The sequence below is a fragment of the Salmo salar genome, chromosome 20 (assembly GCF_965601325.2).
Source record: "Salmo salar chromosome 20, fSalSal1, whole genome shotgun sequence".
Taxonomy (NCBI): Eukaryota; Metazoa; Chordata; class Actinopteri; order Salmoniformes; family Salmonidae; genus Salmo; species Salmo salar.
In genome coordinates, this window is record NC_138310.1 from 90,576,232 (window position 1) to 90,594,983 (window position 18,752).

The window sequence follows — 18,752 nt, forward strand, 5'->3', positions numbered from 1 at the left end:
CAGAACGACAGATTTTTACCTTGTCTGCTCAGGGATTCGATCTTGTATTCGGTTACAAGCCCAACGCTCTAACCACTAGGCTACCTGCCGCCCCAATAAGGCACCTCAGGGGGGTTTGTGGTATATGGCCAATATACCACGGCTAAGGGCTGTATCCAGGTACTCTGCGTTGCGTCGTGCTTAAGAACAGCCCTTAGCCGTGGTATATTGGCCATATACCACACCTCCTCAGGTCTTATTGCTTTAGTATAAAACCTTCACAACCCAGCGGCCACATGGAAAACTGCCTTTCTTCCTCTAGACAAACTCTATGACCACACCCACCAACCTGTATGTACCGTCCCCAACGTCAACATCCCAGCTGTATGTCCCTGAGTTCAAGTCCCTCAGAGCCCAGGACCCATTCCCAGAAATATCATCTCTCTGGGTTGTCAGGAAGCTGCTGTCCCTCCTCGTTGTATGTCACACTGGTCAGATCTTCAGACGTGATGAGTTTTGGGTAGGCAGTGTTTTGGGTTGGCAGTGTTTTGGGTTGGCAGTGTTTTGGGTTGGCAGTGTTTTGGGTAGGCAGTGTTTTGGGTTGGCAGTGTATTGGGTTGGCAGTGTTTTGGGTTGGCAGTGTTTTGGGTTGGCAGTGTTTTGGGTAGGCAGTGTTTTGGGTTGGCAGTGTTTTGGGTAGGCAGTGTTTTGGGTAGGCTGTGTTTTGGGTAGGCAGTGTTTTGGGTAAACAGTGATTTGGGTAGACAGTGTTTTGGGTAGCTAGTGTTTTGGGTAGATAGTGTTTTGGGTAGATAGTGTTTTGGATAGGTAGTGTTTTGGGTAGTTAGTGTTCTGGATAGGTAGTGTTTTGGGTAGGTAGTGTTTTGGGTAGGTAGTGTTTTGGGTAGGTAGTGTTTTGGGTAGATAGTGTTTCGGGTAGGCAGTGTTTTGGATAGATAGTGTTTTGGGTAGGTAGTGTTTTGGGTAGATAGTGTTTTGGGTAGGTAGTGTTTTGGGTAGATAGTGTTTTGGGTAGGTAGTGTTTTGGGTAGGTAGTGTTTTGGGTAGATAGTGTTTCGGGTAGGTAGTGTTTTGGATAGATAGTGTTTTGGGTAGGTAGTGTTTTGGGTAGATAGTGTTTTGGGTAGGTAGTGTTTTGGGTAGGTAGTGTTTTGGGTAGATAGTGTTTCGGGTAGGTAGTGTTTTGGATAGATAGTGTTTGGGTAGGTAGTGTTTTGGGTAGATAGTGTTTTGGGTAGGTAGTGTTTTGGGTAGATAGTGTTTTGGGTAGGCAGTGTTTTGGATAGATAGTGTTTTGGGTAGGTAGTGTTTTGGGTAGGTAGTGTTTTGGGTAGATAGTGTTTTGGGTAGGTAGTGTTTTGGGTAGATAGTGTTTTGGGTAGGTAGTGTTTTGGATATATATATATATATATATAATTGTTGGGAAGGGCCCGTAAATAAGCATTTCACTGTTGGTCTACACCTGTTGTTTTACGAAGCATGTGACAAATAACATTTCATTTAATTAATTTTAATTTCATTAATTTTGATTTGTTTGGCCACATCAGGTGTAGATTAACAGTGAGACCAGCTGTGGATCTGGCAGTGTGTACTGGGGACAGTGTAGTTCTGCAGAAATTACATTTACATTTTAGTCATTTAGCAGACACTCTTATTCAGATCGACTTACAAGAACAATTAGGGTTAAGTCGACAGATTTTTCACCTAGTCGGCTCAGGGATTAAAACTTGCGGTTACGGGCCCAAACGCTCTTAACAGCTAGGCTGCCTGCTAACCATGAGATGTCTTCAGCTCTCAGCTTCTCCTCTAGGGCTCTGATAGTGTACTGGTCTCTTTTCATGGTAGCCTTGTAATTCAGCAGGACTGAGATGTCTTCAGCTCTCAGCTTCTCCTCTAGGGCTCTGATAGTGTACTGGTCTCTTTCCATGGTAGCCTTGTAATTCAGCAGGACTGAGATGTCTTCAGCTCTCAGCTCCTCCTCTAGGGCTATGATACTATCTGGAAGTAATGACATCTCTCTGATCTTCTCCTCAATCTTCTTCTTCTTCATCATCCGACTCTTCTGTTCCTCTTCTTCCCTCAGTGCAGTTATCCTGGCCTCCTTTTCCATTTGTAGAATCTGATGAAGCTTCTTAAACTTCTCTTTAATCTGCCTCTCTGTGTGCTGGGCCTGGCTCTTAAAGTGCTCAGCTGTTTGATCACAGGTTAGTTTAACTTTATTAAAGACCTCCAGCTTCTCCTGTAAAGTCTTCAGGACAGTCTGGAGTTCCTTCTTATGGTCCTGAGCAGCCTCATCTATCGGACAGCAATGATGACTCTTATGCTTTTTGGGTGTTTGACAAATCAGACAGAAGAGCTGTTTATCCTCCAGATAGAAGAGCTTGAGTTCTCACCGTGCAGACTGCAGAGCAACTCAGACCTTGATGAAGCTCTCTGACTCCTCTCCTGTAGCTCAGACCCCGATGAAGCTCTCTGACTCCTCTCCTGTACCTCAGACCCCGATGAAGCTGTCTGACTCCTCTCCTGTAACTCAGACCCTGATGAAGCTCTCTGACTCCTCTCCTGTACCTCAGACCCCGATGAAGCTCTCTGACTCCTCTCCTGTACCTCAGACCCTGATGAAGCTCTCTGACTCCTCTCCTGTACCTCGGACCCTGATGAAGCTCTCTGACTCCTCTCCTGTACCTCAGACCCTGATGAAGCTCTCTGACTCCTCTCCTGTACCTCAGACCCTGATGAAGCTCTCTGACTAATCTCCTGTTAACTCAGACCATGTCTACGCTTGATAACTTACATGCAACTTCTGCTATCAGAATACGAAGATCTCGTCGAAAAGACAGGTCTAGACGCACAAAAGTAGCTTTGTGGTGTGATTGAACTGGCTGACCACTTTAGGCGGTGGTCAGGGATGCATTATGCGTGGATTTCTCTTCAGTCTGCACGCATTCAGGCTACTGAAAGTGCATCCAGTGGGCGACGTCATCAGCACCCCTCCCACAAGTCTCCAGAAAAACGTGTGTTTTTGGGACGGAGAGGAATCTTTTCATTATAACTTTGCCGTTTGAGGAAAGTGTTTGCTGTCTTCTAATATTTAGAACAACAATTTTTTTGATTGGCTAAAGTTCTGCTAATCCGTTTGCAATCCCTTTAGCATTGCTTGCTAGCTTGCCGGCTAGCTACAGAGGTTAGCTGACTAGTTAGCTACAGTAGTTAGCTACAGAGGTTAGCTGACTAGTTAGCTACAGTAGTTAGCTACAGAGGTAGGTTAGCTACAGAGGTTAGCTGACTAGTTAGCTACAGTAGTTAGCTACAGAGGTTAGCTGACTAGTTAGCTACAGTAGTTAGCTACAGAGGTTAGCTGACTAGTTAGCTACAGTAGTTAACTACAGAGGTTAGCTGACTAGTTAGCTACAGTAGTTAGCTACAGAGGTTAGCTACAGAGGTTAGCTACAGAGGTTAGCTGACTAGTTAGCTAAAGCAGTTAGCTACAGAGGTTAGCTACAGAGGTTAGCTGGCTAGTTAGCTACAGTAGTTAGCTACAGTAGTTAGCTACAGAGGTTAGCTGACCAGTTAGCTACAGTAGCTAGCTACTGCAATCAGTTGTTGTTGTGTTATTATCATATGTAGCCTTTTCCACTGTGTGTAGAATGCAAACTGCGCAGGAATATAGTGCAGGAAAAGGGAATCCGGACACGCTGTGGACACGGTAGACAGGTTCACATGTAGGTGTAGATGCATGACGCATTTGGAAGTCTGTGATCAGCACTGTATGATCAGAATGCTACAGCTGTTGGAACTGTCAAGTCTAGACACGGCCTTTGACTCCTCTGCTGTACTAAGAAAGTCTCACACAGTTTCTTTAAAATGGGGTTGCAGAGAGGATATTTTTTTTCCTGTAGACTGGACATACCCGAGAATCCTTCTGTTTCCAGCATAGCTTCAGACAGGCTTTACAGAAGCTGTGAATCTTTATAGATGTCACAGCATCACAGGACAGGAGAGATCCTCCTCATAGAGAGAAGGTTTAGACGTTACGTTCTCTGCCTGTAACACTCCCTCCTCTTATCTGGAGCGGCTTCTGAGTTGAACACGTACTGTTGAAAACTCACAGCGATGGATTAAGGTGTTGTCGGTCTCCGATTGTCAATTTGAATCTTGATTATTTTCAAAGACTAAATTATTTGTAAGTAATTTGTTGTGTTATGTAGCCTGCCTTTTATAAAGCTGTTCTCTCTCTCTCTCTCTCGCTCTCTCGTTCTCTCGCTTTTTCTCTCTCTCGCTCTCTCGTTCTTTCTCTCTCTCTCTCTCTATCTCTCCCTCTCTCTGTCCCTGTCTCTCTCTCTCCCTCCTTCTCTCTCTGTGGTTCTGGAGTGGCCACTTTACAAGAGCACTTAAACAGTACCACTCACCACCTCTCCCTGCCAGTCATAATGTAGAACCATTCTGAGAGGTTTAGGCATTAAGCAGGGACAGCTAAACTGTATTAGACTAATGTTGTGTTACAAATGGGGCACTATTCCCTATGTAGTGCACTACTGTATTATGCTATCGTCCTAAGTGGCACCCTATTCCTTGTTTAGTGCACTACTTTTGACCAGAGTCCTATGGGAGCTGGTCAGCACTAAGGTACCATGTAGGATGCAGACTATATAATTCTTGGACACGGTTTCTATACCATCGTTTTCACAACGCTCTCATTCCTGCACTGCCTCCCACTTGGCTGACTCTGTTATGAGTGTGTGTGTGTGTGTGTGGTGTGTGTGTGTGTGTGTGTGTGTGTGTGTGTGTGTGTGTGTGTGTGTGTGTGTGTGTGTGTGTGTGTGTGTGTGTGTGTGTGTGTGTGTGTGATGTGAGTGGGCTGGTGATGCGAGGCATGGAGGGGAATGATTCAGCAGATAATACAGCACTTAACCCTTTACAGCAGAGATATCCATTGTAAACCAGATCATAATAGTTGTGTATATTATGTGTGTGTGTGTGTGTGTGTGTGTGCGTGTGTGTGTGTGTGTGTGTGTGTGTGTGTGTGTGTGTGTGTGTGTGTGTGTGTGTGTGTGTGTGTGTGTCATCACATATATATTGCCCAGGCTGTTTCTAGAACATACCATGCTCTCCAGTGCTTACAACCCTCAGTACCAGAATGACTGTTTCTAGACTCAAAACATCCACACCTTTGTTCATGGAGATAAACCTCATCTCATAAGCTTTTAACTACCTTCCTTACTAGCTGTTGCGTGCTATGCCTTTCCTAATCTGGTGCCTGCTCCACAAACTGGGGAACTCTATCTACCTCCCAAATGGAACCCTATTCCCTATGTAGTGCACTACTATAGACCAGGGCCCTATGGCACCATATTCCCTATGTAGTGTACTAAAATTATTATTAGAGTTCCATTTGGGACGGTCTTCACTGCAGCCCATCATTCCCTGTTGACTGAAGCATTGACTATTTAGTAAAGGACGATTTCTACACCTGTAATGATAATAATGGTTGTGTTTTCAAATCGCACTACTTTCAACCTGGTCCCATAGGGTTCTGGTTAAAAGTAGTGCACTACATAGGGGATAGGGTCCCATAGGGTTCTGGTTAAAAGTAGTGCACTACATAGGGGATAGGGTCCCATAGGGTTCTGGTTAAAAGTAGTGCACTACATAGGGGATAGGGTCCCATAGGGTTCTGGTTAAAAGTAGTGCACTACATAGGGGATAGTGTCCCATAGGGTTCTGGTTATAAGTAGTGCACTACATAGGGGATAGGGTCCCATAGGGTTCTGGTTAAAAGTAGTGCACTACATAGGGGATAGGGTCCCATAGGGTTCTGGTTAAAAGTAGTGCACTACATAGGGGATAGGGTCCCATAGGGTTCTGGTCAAAAGTAGTGCACTACATAAGGGATAGGGTCCCATAGGGTTCTGGTCAAAAGTAGTGCACTACATAGGGGATAGGGTCCCATAGGGTTCTGGTCAAAAGTAGTGCACTACATAGGAGATAGGGTGCCACTTGGGAGGCAGGTCATGTAATGGCAGTGCACAGTGGCTGATGTCCTGTATGTAGAGCAGTGAAATAGCTGACTGCAGATACCAGCAGTTTGATGATGATGGTGGTGATTATGATGATGGTGGTGATGAGGATGTGGTTTTTGTTCTTAGTTAGATATTTGGATTAAGCTTGTTTACATCACACATGCATTGTTACAGGGAAGGGATTCAAGTCTTGTTTAGGAGAAGAGCTGGAATTGTTACAGGGGAGGGATTCAAGTCTTGTTTAGGAGAAGAGCTGACATTGTGGCAAAAAAAAATGCAGTTATTTTTACCGCCTACCTTTCAATATACAAAAGACAAGAAAGAGATTTCTCTCTCTTTTCTCTCTTTTCTCTCTCTCCCTCCCCACCCTCCCCAGCCGTCTCTGTCCCTCCCTCCCTCCCTCCCTCCCTCGCTCACTCCTTCATTCCTTCCTTCCCTCCCTCTCTACTTCCTGAGTTTTTGAGCCAATGGGAACTAGAAGGTCATAGCGAGGACCTCTGTTTTTCCCAGCATGCACTGTGAACCCCATGTGACCTCGGCCTAATGAGGCAGACAGCTGCTCCCTCAGTAGTGTCGCCGCGGTGACGGTACGGTCGTACCTGGGAGGACAATGTCACCTTCACTACGGGGACACAGTGGGTTATGGGGAGGGAGGGAGGGAGGTGTTATGTTTGAACTGTGTTTTTTACTGTGTGAAGTAGTTAGGTTGTTGGCCATGCAATCATGAGAGCTAGCATATGTCTTTCTCTCTCCTCTCTCTCCTCCATCTTTCTCCCTCTTTCTCTCTCGATCTCTCCTCTCTCTCCTCTATCTCTCTCTCTCTCTCTCTTTTCCCCCTCGCTCTCTCTCTCTTCACCTCCTTCTTCTCTCTCCCTCTCTCCCTCGTTCTCTCTCTGAGGGCCATGCCTCTGGCTGAGTTCAGTCTGGCTGAGTTCAATAAAAGACACAGGGGATAGAAATGCCTCTGGAATGCAATTAGGGGACTTTGCAGAGACGACAAGTACAAATGTGAAATAAGAAGGTAGAATCCAGCAAGGCCTGGGTGATTAGGGCTCGTTTGGTTGTCCTGGCGGTGCCGTGGAGGCTGCAGAGACGAAGAGGAGGAGGAGGAGGGTTGCGGGTAGGGCGGCCACTCGGATCGAAGACCCACAGTGCCGGGGATTATGTGTCAATTTACCACCCAGCTTTACATCCTCCTAGACTACAAGGCTAAACATGACCAGGGCTAATTAACAACACCAATTAAAGGCCTGGAAGGAACGAGGAGCGGTGGGGTGGAGAGGAGAAGAGAGGAGGAGAGGAGAGGAGGGGTGGAGGGGAGAGGAGAGGAGGGGTGGAGGGGAGAGGAGGAGTGGAGGGATGGGATGGGGTGGGGTGGAGAGGAGAGGAGAGGAGAGGAGAGGGGAGGTGGGGTGGGGTGGGGTTGAGAGGAGAGGAGAAGAGAAGAGAAGAGAGGAGAGGAGGGGTGGAGAGGAGGGGTGGGGTGGAGATGAGTGGAGGGGTGGGGTGGAGGTGGGTGGGGTGGGGTTGAGAGGAGAGGAGGAGTGGAGGGATGGGGTGGGGTGGAGAGGAGAGGAGAGGAGGGGGTGGGGTGGGGGTGGGGTGGGGTGGGGTGGAGAGGAGAGGAGGGGTGGGGTGGAGAGGAGAGGAGAGGAGAGGAGGGGAGGGGTGGGGTGGGTTGGAGAGGAGGGGTGGGGTTGAGAGGAGAAGAGAAGAGAAGAGAAGAGAAGAGAAGAGAAGAGAAGAGAAGAGAAGAGAAGAGAAGAGAAGAGAAGAGAAGAGAAGAGAAGAGAAGAGAAGAGAAGAGAGGAGAGGAGAGGAGAGTTCAGGGAGGTGAACAGAGAACAGTCATCGTTCATCTGGTCAGTGTTAAAACCATTCTCTCCTTCTTCTTGTATTAGCTGTAAACTTTCTGCTGATGCTCTCATAAAGAGCCCCTTTGGTGTTGTGATTCAGTCAAGCTGTGAATCTGGGTTTTAATTGGGTGAAGGGTTGGATGGGGTTGTGTTTGTATGGTTCACAGAGGACTGAGGAGAATTACATTTCTCTGAAATATGAAATCTCACACCCAAGATAGCTGCTCGTGGTTCCTCAGAGAATAATATGAACAGACCAGCAAAACAACAACAGCATCCTTCAAATAAAACCCCACCTACTTCCTGACTGTGCTGTTCGTTACCAGGGCCACGTTCAGTAGGGTTCTACTTCCTGACTGTGCTGTTCATTACCAGGGCCACGTTCAGTAGGGTTCTACTTCCTGACTGTGCTGTTCATTACCAGGGCCACGTTCAGTAGGGCTCTACTTCCTGACTGTGCTGTTGATTACCAGGGCCACGTTCAGTAGGGTTCTACTTCCTGACTGTGCTGTTCGTTACCAGGGCCACGTTCAGTAGGGTTCTACTTCCTGACTGTGCTGTTCGTTACCAGGGCCACGTTCAGTAGGGCTCTACTTCCTGACTGTGCTGTTGATTACCAGGGCCACGTTCAGTAGGGTTCTACTTCCTGACTGTGCTGTTGATTACCAGGGCCACGTTCAGTAGGGTTCTACTTCCTGACTGTGCTGTTCGTTACCAGGGCCATGTTCAGTAAGGCTCTACTTCCTGACTGTGCCTTTCCTCTACAGGGAGCCAGGTTTTCCTGTGTCTACCCTTCTCAATGGCAAGGCTGTGCTCACTGAGCCTGTACTTTGTCAAGGTTTTTCTGAGGTTTTGATCAGTAACCATGGTCAAGTAGTTAGCCACGGTGTACAGTCGATTTAGGGCCAGATAGCACTGCATTTTGTGTTTCCAAATAAGCAATGTAGTTTTGTTTTGATTGTGTTGTAATTTGGTTTATTCTGATTGATTGGATGTTCTGGTCCTGAGGCTTCAGTGTGTTAGTAGAACAGGTTTGTGAACTCAGCCCCAGGACCAGCTGGATGAGGTGACTCTTTTCTTTGCTCAGCTCTTGGCATTGCAGAGCTTGGTAATGATATGAGAGGGGGGTCACTGTATTTTACATGTTTCCAAAACGTAATTGCTCTTTTTTTCAGTTTTTATTATTGGTGGATATTGGCCTAATTCTGCAATGCATGGATTGTTTATAGTTTTCCTCTGGACATGTAGGAGAATCTTACAGAACTCTGCTGAACTTTTTCCCATATGGTGAAATCCTGCATGTAGGCTTTCAATGGGGTGTTTGTCCCATTTGATGAAATCTTGTTTTGCAAGTGGACCCCACACCTCGATGCCATGAAGTGCAATTGGTTCAATGACACATTCAGTGAGTAATGGTCTAGAATGCCCTGCGTGCTTTCTCTCTCAGTTCATTCACTGCCTCATTAAGGTGTCCAGTTGAGCTTGTTTTTAAACCTCAGTAATTGTAGTGTGTGCAGTACTCTATATATTTTGTACCAATTGAGAACTTTGGTCTAATTCCCTAAGATCTGGATCTTCTCTGGAAAATCATTATTTTAGTCTTTTTGGGGTTTACTGCCAGGGCCCAGGTCTGGCAGTACTGCTCTAGCAGGTCCAGGCTCTGCTGTAGGCCATGTGCTGTGGGTGACAGCAGGCATAGGTCATCTGTGAAGAGTAGGCACTTAACCTCTGAATTGTGGAGACTAACACCAGGGGCTAGAATAGTGGCCAATTCGTTGATGTAAATATTGAAGAGTGCAGGGCTCAGATTGCAACCCTGACGAAGGCCCCGCCCCTGGTTAAAGAATTCTGTTATTTTCTTACCAATTTTAATGCTGCACGTATTGCCAGTATACATTGATTTAATTATGTCATATGTTTTACCCCCTACACCACTTTCAATAACTTTGTAGAACAGTCCTGTATGCCAAATAGTATCAAATGCTTTTTGGAAGTCGATAAAGCAAGCGTATATTTTGGTATTATTTTGGTGGACATGTTTATCTATCAGGGTGTGTAAGGTGTAAATATGATCAGTTGTGCGATGTTTTGGTATAAATCCAATTTGGCTTTTACTCAAGACATTGTGCTTATTAAGGAAGTTTAGAACTCTTACATTTATAATACTACAGAAAACCTTCCCCAGGTTACTGTTCACACAAATTCCTCTGTAATTGTTAGGGTCAAATGTGTCTCCGTTCTTTAAGATTGGGGTTATGAGTCCTTGATTCCAGATGTCAGGGAAATAACCTACACTCAGGATCAAATTAAACAGTTTTAATATAGCCAATTGAAATTTTGCACTAGTGAGTTTGAGCATCTCATTTAGGATGCCATCAGGTCCGCATGCTTTTTTAAATTTGAGGGCCTGAAGTTTCTTATAGAGCTCCTGGTCAGTAATTGGGGAGTCCAATGGATTTTGATTGTCCTTTATAGCTTTATCTAATCCATTCAACTTCTCATGAATTTGACGTTGTTCTGCATTTTTTGTCAATTTGAACGGTGTTGTAGAGGGTTTTAGAATGGGTTGTCCATATGTCACCATTTTGTATCGCTAATTCCTCTTGTTTAGATTTTTTTTGTTTTTTTCCAATTTTTCCAGAAGTTGTTTGTGTTTATGGAGTTGTTTGTGTTTATGGACTCCTCAATTAGTGTCAGCTGCTTGCTGTTGTACTGTTCTTTTTTGGTTCTGAGTGTACGTTTATAGAGTTTTAAAGTCTCACAGTAATGAAGGCGTCATTCACTGTTATTTGGGTCTCTGTGCTTTTTTTGTTGGATCGTTTTTTCCTTATAATTTTACAATCTACATGAACCCAGTTGTCGTCTGTGGTCTTATTGTTTTGTTTTTGATCAATTTCAGTCGTGCTTCTTTTGCCGTTTGCAAAACGTTGATGTTTTTTACTGCGAGATCGATGCCTTCTTTACTGTGAGTGAATGTGGTCTCCAGAAAGTTATCTAAGAGTGTTTGGATATTTGGTTCCAGGTTGCTTTCTGGTATTCTGTGCTGTTTTGGGCCCATCTGTATGCATTTCTGATGTTGTACAGCTTACTGGGCTGTGAATGTGTGGTTGTTTCCATGTCTGTTCTTTTGAGGAACAATGTAATTTGGCTGTGATCAGACAGAGGTGTTAGTGGCTTGACGGTGAATGAGCTGAGAGAGAAAGGGTCAATGTCTGTAATCATATAGTCTATTGTGCTGTGGCCAAGATGTGAGCAATAGGTGAGCAATAGGCAATCTGTCTCTCTTTCTCTCTGTCTCTTTCTCTCTCTCTCTCTCTCTCTCTCTCTCTCTCGCTCTCTTTCTCTGCAAGAAAAAAGGACCTAATAAAGTATTATTCTCTCTCATCTCTCCTCTCTCTCCTCTCTCCTCTCTCTCCTCTCTCATCTCTCCTCTCTCCTCTCTCTCCTCTCTCTCTCTCCTCTCTCTCCTCTCTCCTTTCTCTCCTCTCTCTTCTCTCATCTCTCCTCTCTCCTCTCTCATCTCTCCTCTCTCCCCTCTCATCTCTCCTCTCTCTCCTCTCTCCTCTCTCCTCTCTCTCCTCTCCTCTCTCTCCTCTCTCCTCATCTCTCCTCTCTCCTCTCTCATCTCTCTCCTCTCTCCTCTCTCCCCTCTCATCTCTCCTCTCTCTCATCTCTCCTCTCTCCTCTCTCATCTCTCATCTCTCTTCTCTCATCTCTCATCTCTCTTTCTCTCTCCAGGGTTGTCGGGCCAGTTCCCCCTGACCCAGAATGTGACGGTGACAGAGGGGGGTACGGCCAACATGACCTGCAGAGTAGAATACAATGACCAGACCTCCCTCCAGTGGTCAAACCCGGCACAGCAGACACTCTTCTTCGGGGACAAGAAAGGTGAGGGACACAGACACACACACACACACACACAGACACACACACACACAGACAGACACACACACATACATACACAGACACACACACATACACACACATACACACACATACATACACAGACACAGACACACACACATACACACACATATTCTGGTGATAATATCAACATGATGACAGATGGTGATATTTCTATTATCGGTTTTATGTGGATTACAGTACTGTGTTCTATGTGGATTACAGTACTGTGTTCTATGTGGATTACAGTACTGTGTTCTATGTGGATTACAGTACTGTGTTCTATGTGGATTACAGTACTGTGTTTTATGTGGATTACAGTACTGTGTTCTATGTGGATTACAGTACTGTGTTCTATGTGGATTACAGTACTGTGTTCTATGTGGATTACAGTACTGTGTTTTATGTGGATTACAGTACTGTGTTCTATGTGGATTACAGTACTGTGTTCTATGTGGATTACAGTACTGTGTTTTATGTGGATTACAGTACTGTGTTCTATGTGGATTACAGTACTGTGTTCTATGTGGATTACAGTACTGTGTTCTATGTGGATTACAGTACTGTGTTCTATGTGGATTACAGTACTGTGTTTTATGTGGATTACAGTACTGTGTTCTATGTGGATTACAGTACTGTGTTCTATGTGGATTACAGTACTGTGTTCTATGTGGATTACAGTACTGTGTTTTATGTGGATTACAGTACTGTGTTCTATGTGGATTACAGTACTGTGTTTTATGTGGATTACAGTACTGTGTTCTATGTGGATTACAGTACTGTGTTTTATGTGGATTACAGTACTGTGTTCTATGTGGATTACAGTACTGTGTTCTATGTGGATTACAGTACTGTGTTCTATGTGGATTACAGTACTGTGTTTTATGTGGATTACAGTACTGTGTTTTATGTGGATTACAGTACTGTGTTCTATGTGGATTACAGTACTGTGTTTTATGTGGATTACAGTACTGTGTTCTATGTGGATTACAGTACTGTGTTCTATGTGGATTACAGTACTGTGTTTTATGTGGATTACAGTACTGTGTTTTATGTGGATGACAGTACTGTGTTCTATGTGGATTACAGTACTGTGTTTTATGTGGATTACAGTACTGTGTTTTATGTGGATTACAGTACTGTGTTTTATGTGGATTACAGTACTGTGTTTTATGTGGATTACAGTACTGTGTTTTATGTGGATTACAGTACTGTGTTCTATGTGGATTACAGTACTGTGTTTTATGTGGATTACAGTACTGTGTTTTATGTGGATTACAGTACTGTGTTTTATGTGGATTACAGTACTGTGTTTTATGTGGATTACAGTACTGTGTTCTATGTGGATTACAGTACTGTGTTCTATGTGGATTACAGTACTGTGTTCTATGTGGATTACAGTACTGTGTTTTATGTGGATTACAGTACTGTGTTCTATGTGGATTACAGTACTGTGTTCTATGTGGATTACAGTACTGTGTTTTATGTGGATTACAGTACTGTGTTTTATGTGGATTACAGTACTGTGTTCTATGTGGATTACAGTACTGTGTTTTATGTGGATTACAGTACTGTGTTTTATGTGGATTACAGTACTGTGTTTTATGTGGATTACAGTACTGTGTTTTATGTGGATTACAGTACTGTGTTTTATGTGGATTACAGTACTGTGTTTTATGTGGATTACAGTACTGTGTTCTATGTGGATTACAGTACTGTGTTCTATGTGGATTACAGTACTGTGTTCTATGTGGATTACAGTACTGTGTTCTATGTGGATTACAGTACTGTGTTCTATGTGGATTACAGTACTGTGTTTTATGTGGATTACAGTACTGTGTTTTATGTGGATTATAGTACTGTGTCTTATGTGGATTACAGTACTGTGTTTTATGTGGATTACAGTACTGTGTTTTATGTGGATTACAGTACTGTGTTCTATGTGGATTACAGTACTGTGTTTTATGTGGATTACAGTACTGTGTTCTATGTGGATTACAGTACTGTGTTCTATGTGGATTACAGTACTGTGTTTTATGTGGATTACAGTACTGTGTTTTATGTGGATTACAGTACTGTGTTTTATGTGGATTACAGTACTGTGTTCTATGTCGATTACAGTACTGTGTTATATGTGGATTACAGTACTGTGTTTTATGTGGATTACAGTACTATTCTTAGGTGGATTACAGGACTGGGTTATAGGTGGATTACAGGACTGGGTTTTAGGTGGATTACAGGACTGGGTTATAGGTGGATTACAGGACTGGGTTATAGGTGGATTACAGGACTGGGTTATAGGTGGATTACAGTACTGTGAATGTACCTATAATTTACATGGGCTATGTGATAATAGCCCATGTACTAATAATCCTATATAGAGCCCTTGTAGTAGTGCAACATATATGGAATATGTAGGCCATTTGAGACAGAGCGTAGGAGACCAAAGGCAGGGTAATGGAGAAAAGGAAAATACATTAGCCGTAATGTAATACCAGAGTTTGAATTATTTTCCGTCTCTTCCTTTGTCTCAGAGTAAGAGTTACCTGCATCCCAAATGGTACCCTATTCCCTATATAGTGTACTACTGTTGACCACAGCCCTCTAGGGCCCTGTTCATAAGTAGTGTGTATGTGTGGGACGCAGCCCTTGGTGTTGAGCTGCTATTGTAATGGTCTAATACTGAATATGTTGTTTACAGCGTTGTAATGCCCTTGGATTGTGAAATTATTATTTTAATTGGCCTCTGTAATGGCCTACATGTATAGCAGTATGGGTGGCTGGCTGGCTAGCTGGCACACTGTAGTAGGTAGGAACACACACACACACAAACGCACACACACACACACACACACACACACACACACACACACACACACACACACACACACACACACACACACACACACACACAGAGCAAGCGGGAGGCAGTTCTTGGGTCACTTCCAATTAAAACTGGCATTCGTTCATTCACTGGTCAAATCCAATTTAAAGGTGACAAAGTGGAAGTTGATGACGAATTAGAATTGGGGGGTGAAAATGAATAAATGATACTGGACTTAGAGCTATGGGGCGTTTTGGAGTTGTGTAACGGTCCTGGTGGTGTTCATTTCATTAGGTTTTATTCCCCCCTTCATTACCCCATTCATAGCTAGCTGCTAATACAGTATAATTGTCTCGTCTGCTGTAAAGATGAACTCTCTTTAGAGTAAAGGACAAAACACTGCACGTGGTCGATGTCCGTTCAGGATGTGTCGTGAGGTTTTACTATAAAAAAGGAGACTTGATTTGTAGTCCTACATTATCTGGAGTAAAAAGGAGCTTTATTCTATTTCATTTCTAATAATATGCTTTCTTATAGGAGAAGTAATGATGGTCGATCTGATTTGAACTGAATCAGTCGATCCGATTTGTGCTGAATCAGTCGATCCGATTTGAACTGAATCAGTCGATCCGATTTGAGCTGAATCAGTCGATCCGATTTGTGCTGAATCAGTCGATCCGATTTGTGCTGAATCAGTTGATCCGATTTGAGCTGAATCAGTCGATCCGATTTCAACTGAATCAGTCGATCCGATTTGTGCTGAATCAGTTGATCCGATTTGAGCTGAATCAGTCGATCCGATTTGAGCTGAATCAGTCGATCCGATTTGAGCTGAATCAGTCGATCCGATTTGAGCTGAATCAGTCGATCCGATTTGAGCTGAATCAGTCGATCCGATTTGAGCTGAATCAGTCGATCCGATTTGAGCTGAATCAGCCGATCCGATTTGAACTGAATCAGTCGATCCGATTTGAACTGAATCAGTCGATCCGATTTGAACTGAATCAGTCGATCCGATTTGAACTGAATCAGTCGATCCGATTTGAACTGAATCAGTCGATCCGATTTGAACTGAATCAGTCGATCCGATTTGAGCTGAATCAGTCGATCCGATTTGAACTGAATCAGCCGATCTGATTTGTGCATTGAAAGGTTTTTACTTGTTTCTATTTTCCCAGACAGTGAATTTTGAACTATGCCAGTTTCTGTGGTATACAGGGCTCATTTGCAAAAGAGATGTGGGTCTCAATGTTGACTTCCCTGTAGAAAATAAAGGATATAAACAAATTAACTGCATAGATATTAGATGGGATTATTCCAGGGAACAAAAATATATAGATATTAGATGCGATTATTCCAGGGAACAAAAATATATAGATATTAGATGGGATTATTCCAGGGAACAAAAATATATAGATATTAGATGGGATTATTCCAGGGAACAAAAATATATAGATATTAGATGCGATTATTCCAGGGAACAAAAATACATAGATATTAGATGGGATTATTCCAGGGAACAAAAATATATAGATATTAGATGGGATTATTCCAGGGAACAAAAATATATAGATATTAGATGGGATTATTCTAGGGAACAAAAATATATAGATATTAGATGGGATTATTCCAGGGAACAAAAATATATAGATATTAGATGCGATTATTCCAGGGAACAAAAATATATAGATATTAGATGGGATTATTCCAGGGAACAAAAATATATAGATATTAGATGGGATTATTCCAGGGAACAAAAATATATAGATATTAGATGGGATTATTCCAGGGAACAAAAATATATAGATATTAGATGGGATTATTCCAGGGAACGGAAAGATATAGATATTAGATGGGATTATTCCAGGGAACAAAAATATATAGATATTAGATGGGATTATTCCAGGGAACAAAAATATATAGATATTAGATGCGATTATTCCAGGGAACAAAAATATATAGATATTAGATGGGATTATTCCAGGGAACAAAAATATATAGATATTAGATGCGATTATTCCAGGGAACAAAAATATATAGATATTAGATGGGATTATTCAAGGGAACAAAAATATATAGATATTAGATGCGATTATTCCAGGGAACAAAAATATATAGATATTAGATGCGATTATTCCAGGGAACAAAAATATATAGATATTAGATGGGATTATTCCAGGGAACAAAAATATATAGATATTAGATGCGATTATTCCAGGGAACAAAAATATATAGATATTAGATGGGATTATTCCAGGGAACAAAAATATATAGATATTAGATGGGATTATTCCAGGGAACAAAAATATATAGATATTAGATGGGATTATTCCAGGGAACAGAAAGATATAGATATTAGATGGGATTATTCCAGGGAACAAAAATATATAGATATTAGATGGGATTATTCCAGGGAACAAAAATATATAGATATTAGATGGGATTATTCCAGGGAACAGAAAGAGTAAACAGGAGGAAAAGTGGATAATTTAGGATTGGAAGAACTACAAGCAGTCAACCCGCTCTTTGAGAATCAATGGTAATATATCATTAATTTAAAAGTTCAAAAATAGATGTTCCAGTCCTGGATTGCCCCTTAAAGGGCAGCGTCTCAGAGGATTTTCCAGTATTTGAAAGTTTTTATCAGACCCTTGACCTGAATAATCCCCAAAAGATCTTTCAAAACATAATCTCCATCTCCTGTACTGTGCGAGTCCTTTCAGATGTTTGACTTGTGTTTCAGAGATAAAAATACTATTTTCAAACGTTGCTACAGTAGTGCCCCATTCTCCTCCCCTCTCCACATCTCCTCTCCTCCTCTCCTCTCCTCTCCACATCTCCTCTCCTCCTCTCCTCTCCTCTCCTCTCCTCTTCTCCTCCCCTCCTCTCCACATCTCCTCTCCTCCCCTCCTCTCCACATCTCCTCTACTCCTCTCCTCATCTCCTCACCTCCTCTCCTCTCCTTATCTCCTCATCTCCTCTCCTCATCTCCTCTCCTCCTCTCCTGATCTCCTCTTCTCCTCTCCTCTCCTCATCTCCTCTCCTCTCCACATCTCCTCTCCTCTCCACATCTCCTCTCCTCTCCTCTCCTCCTCTCCTCTCCTCTCCACATCTCCTCTCCTCTCCACATCTCCTCTCCTCCTCTCCTCATCTCCTCTCCTCCTCTCCTCTCCACATCTCCTCTCCTCCTCTCCTCTCCTCTCCTCTCCACATCTCCTCTCCTCCTCTCCTCTCCTCTTCTCCTCTCCTCCTCTCCTCTCCTCCTCTACTCCCCTCCTCTCCACATCTCCTCTCCTCCTCTCCTCTCCTCATCTCCTCTCCTCCTCTCCTCTCCTCATCTCCTCTTCTCCTCTCCTCATCTCCTTTCCTCCTCTCCTCATCTCCTCTTCTCCTCTCCTCCTCTCCACATCTCCTCTCCTCTCCACATCTCCTCTCCTCTCCACATCTCCTCTCCTCTCCTCCTCTCCTCTCCACATCTCCTCTCCTCCTCTCCTCATCTCCTCTTCTCCTCTCCTCTCCTCTCCACATCTCCACTCCTCCTCTCCTCATCTCCTCTTCTCATCTCCTCTCCTCTCCTCATCTCCTCTCCTCATCTCCTCTTCTCCTCTCCTCTCCTCCTCTCCTCATCTCCTCTCCTCACCTCCTGTTCTCCTCTCCTCTCCACATCTCCTCTCCTCCTCTCCTCATCTCCTCTTCTCCTCTCCTCTCCTCCTCTCCTCATCTCCTCTTCTCACCTCCTGTTCTCCTCTCCTCTCCACATCTCCTCTCCTCCTCTCCTCTTCTCCTCTCCTCATCTCCTCTCCTCATCTCCTCTCCTCTCCACATCTCCTCTCGTCCTCTCCTCATCTCCTCTACTCTCCTCCTCTCCTCATCTCCTCCCCTCCTCTCCTCATCTCCTCTTCTCCTCTCCTTATCTCCTCTTCGCCTCTCCTCTCCTCCTCTCCTCCTCTCCTCATCTCCTCTTCTCCTCTCCTCTCCTCCTCTCCTCATCTCCTCTCCTCCTCTCCTCATCTCCTCTTCTCCTCTCCTCTCCTCCTCATCTCCTCTTCTCCTCTCTCCCCTCCTGCCATGAATTTACAATCAGTCCTTCAATGATACAACCAGACTGATATACTGTAGTAATGATATAACCAGACTGATATACTCTAG

General features: G+C 43.7%; 1 protein-coding gene across 1 annotated transcript in view; it reads left to right on the forward strand.

Moving 5' to 3' along the window:
• The window catches only part of cadm2b (cell adhesion molecule 2b), a 468,536-nt gene that overhangs the window by 339,864 nt on the left and 109,920 nt on the right, over positions 1-18,752 (forward strand). Inside the window, exon 3 of the mRNA XM_082966808.1 lies at positions 11,615-11,764. Coding sequence (XP_082822934.1) covers positions 11,615-11,764 — 150 coding nt within the window. The remainder of the gene's footprint in view (positions 1-11,614; positions 11,765-18,752) is intronic.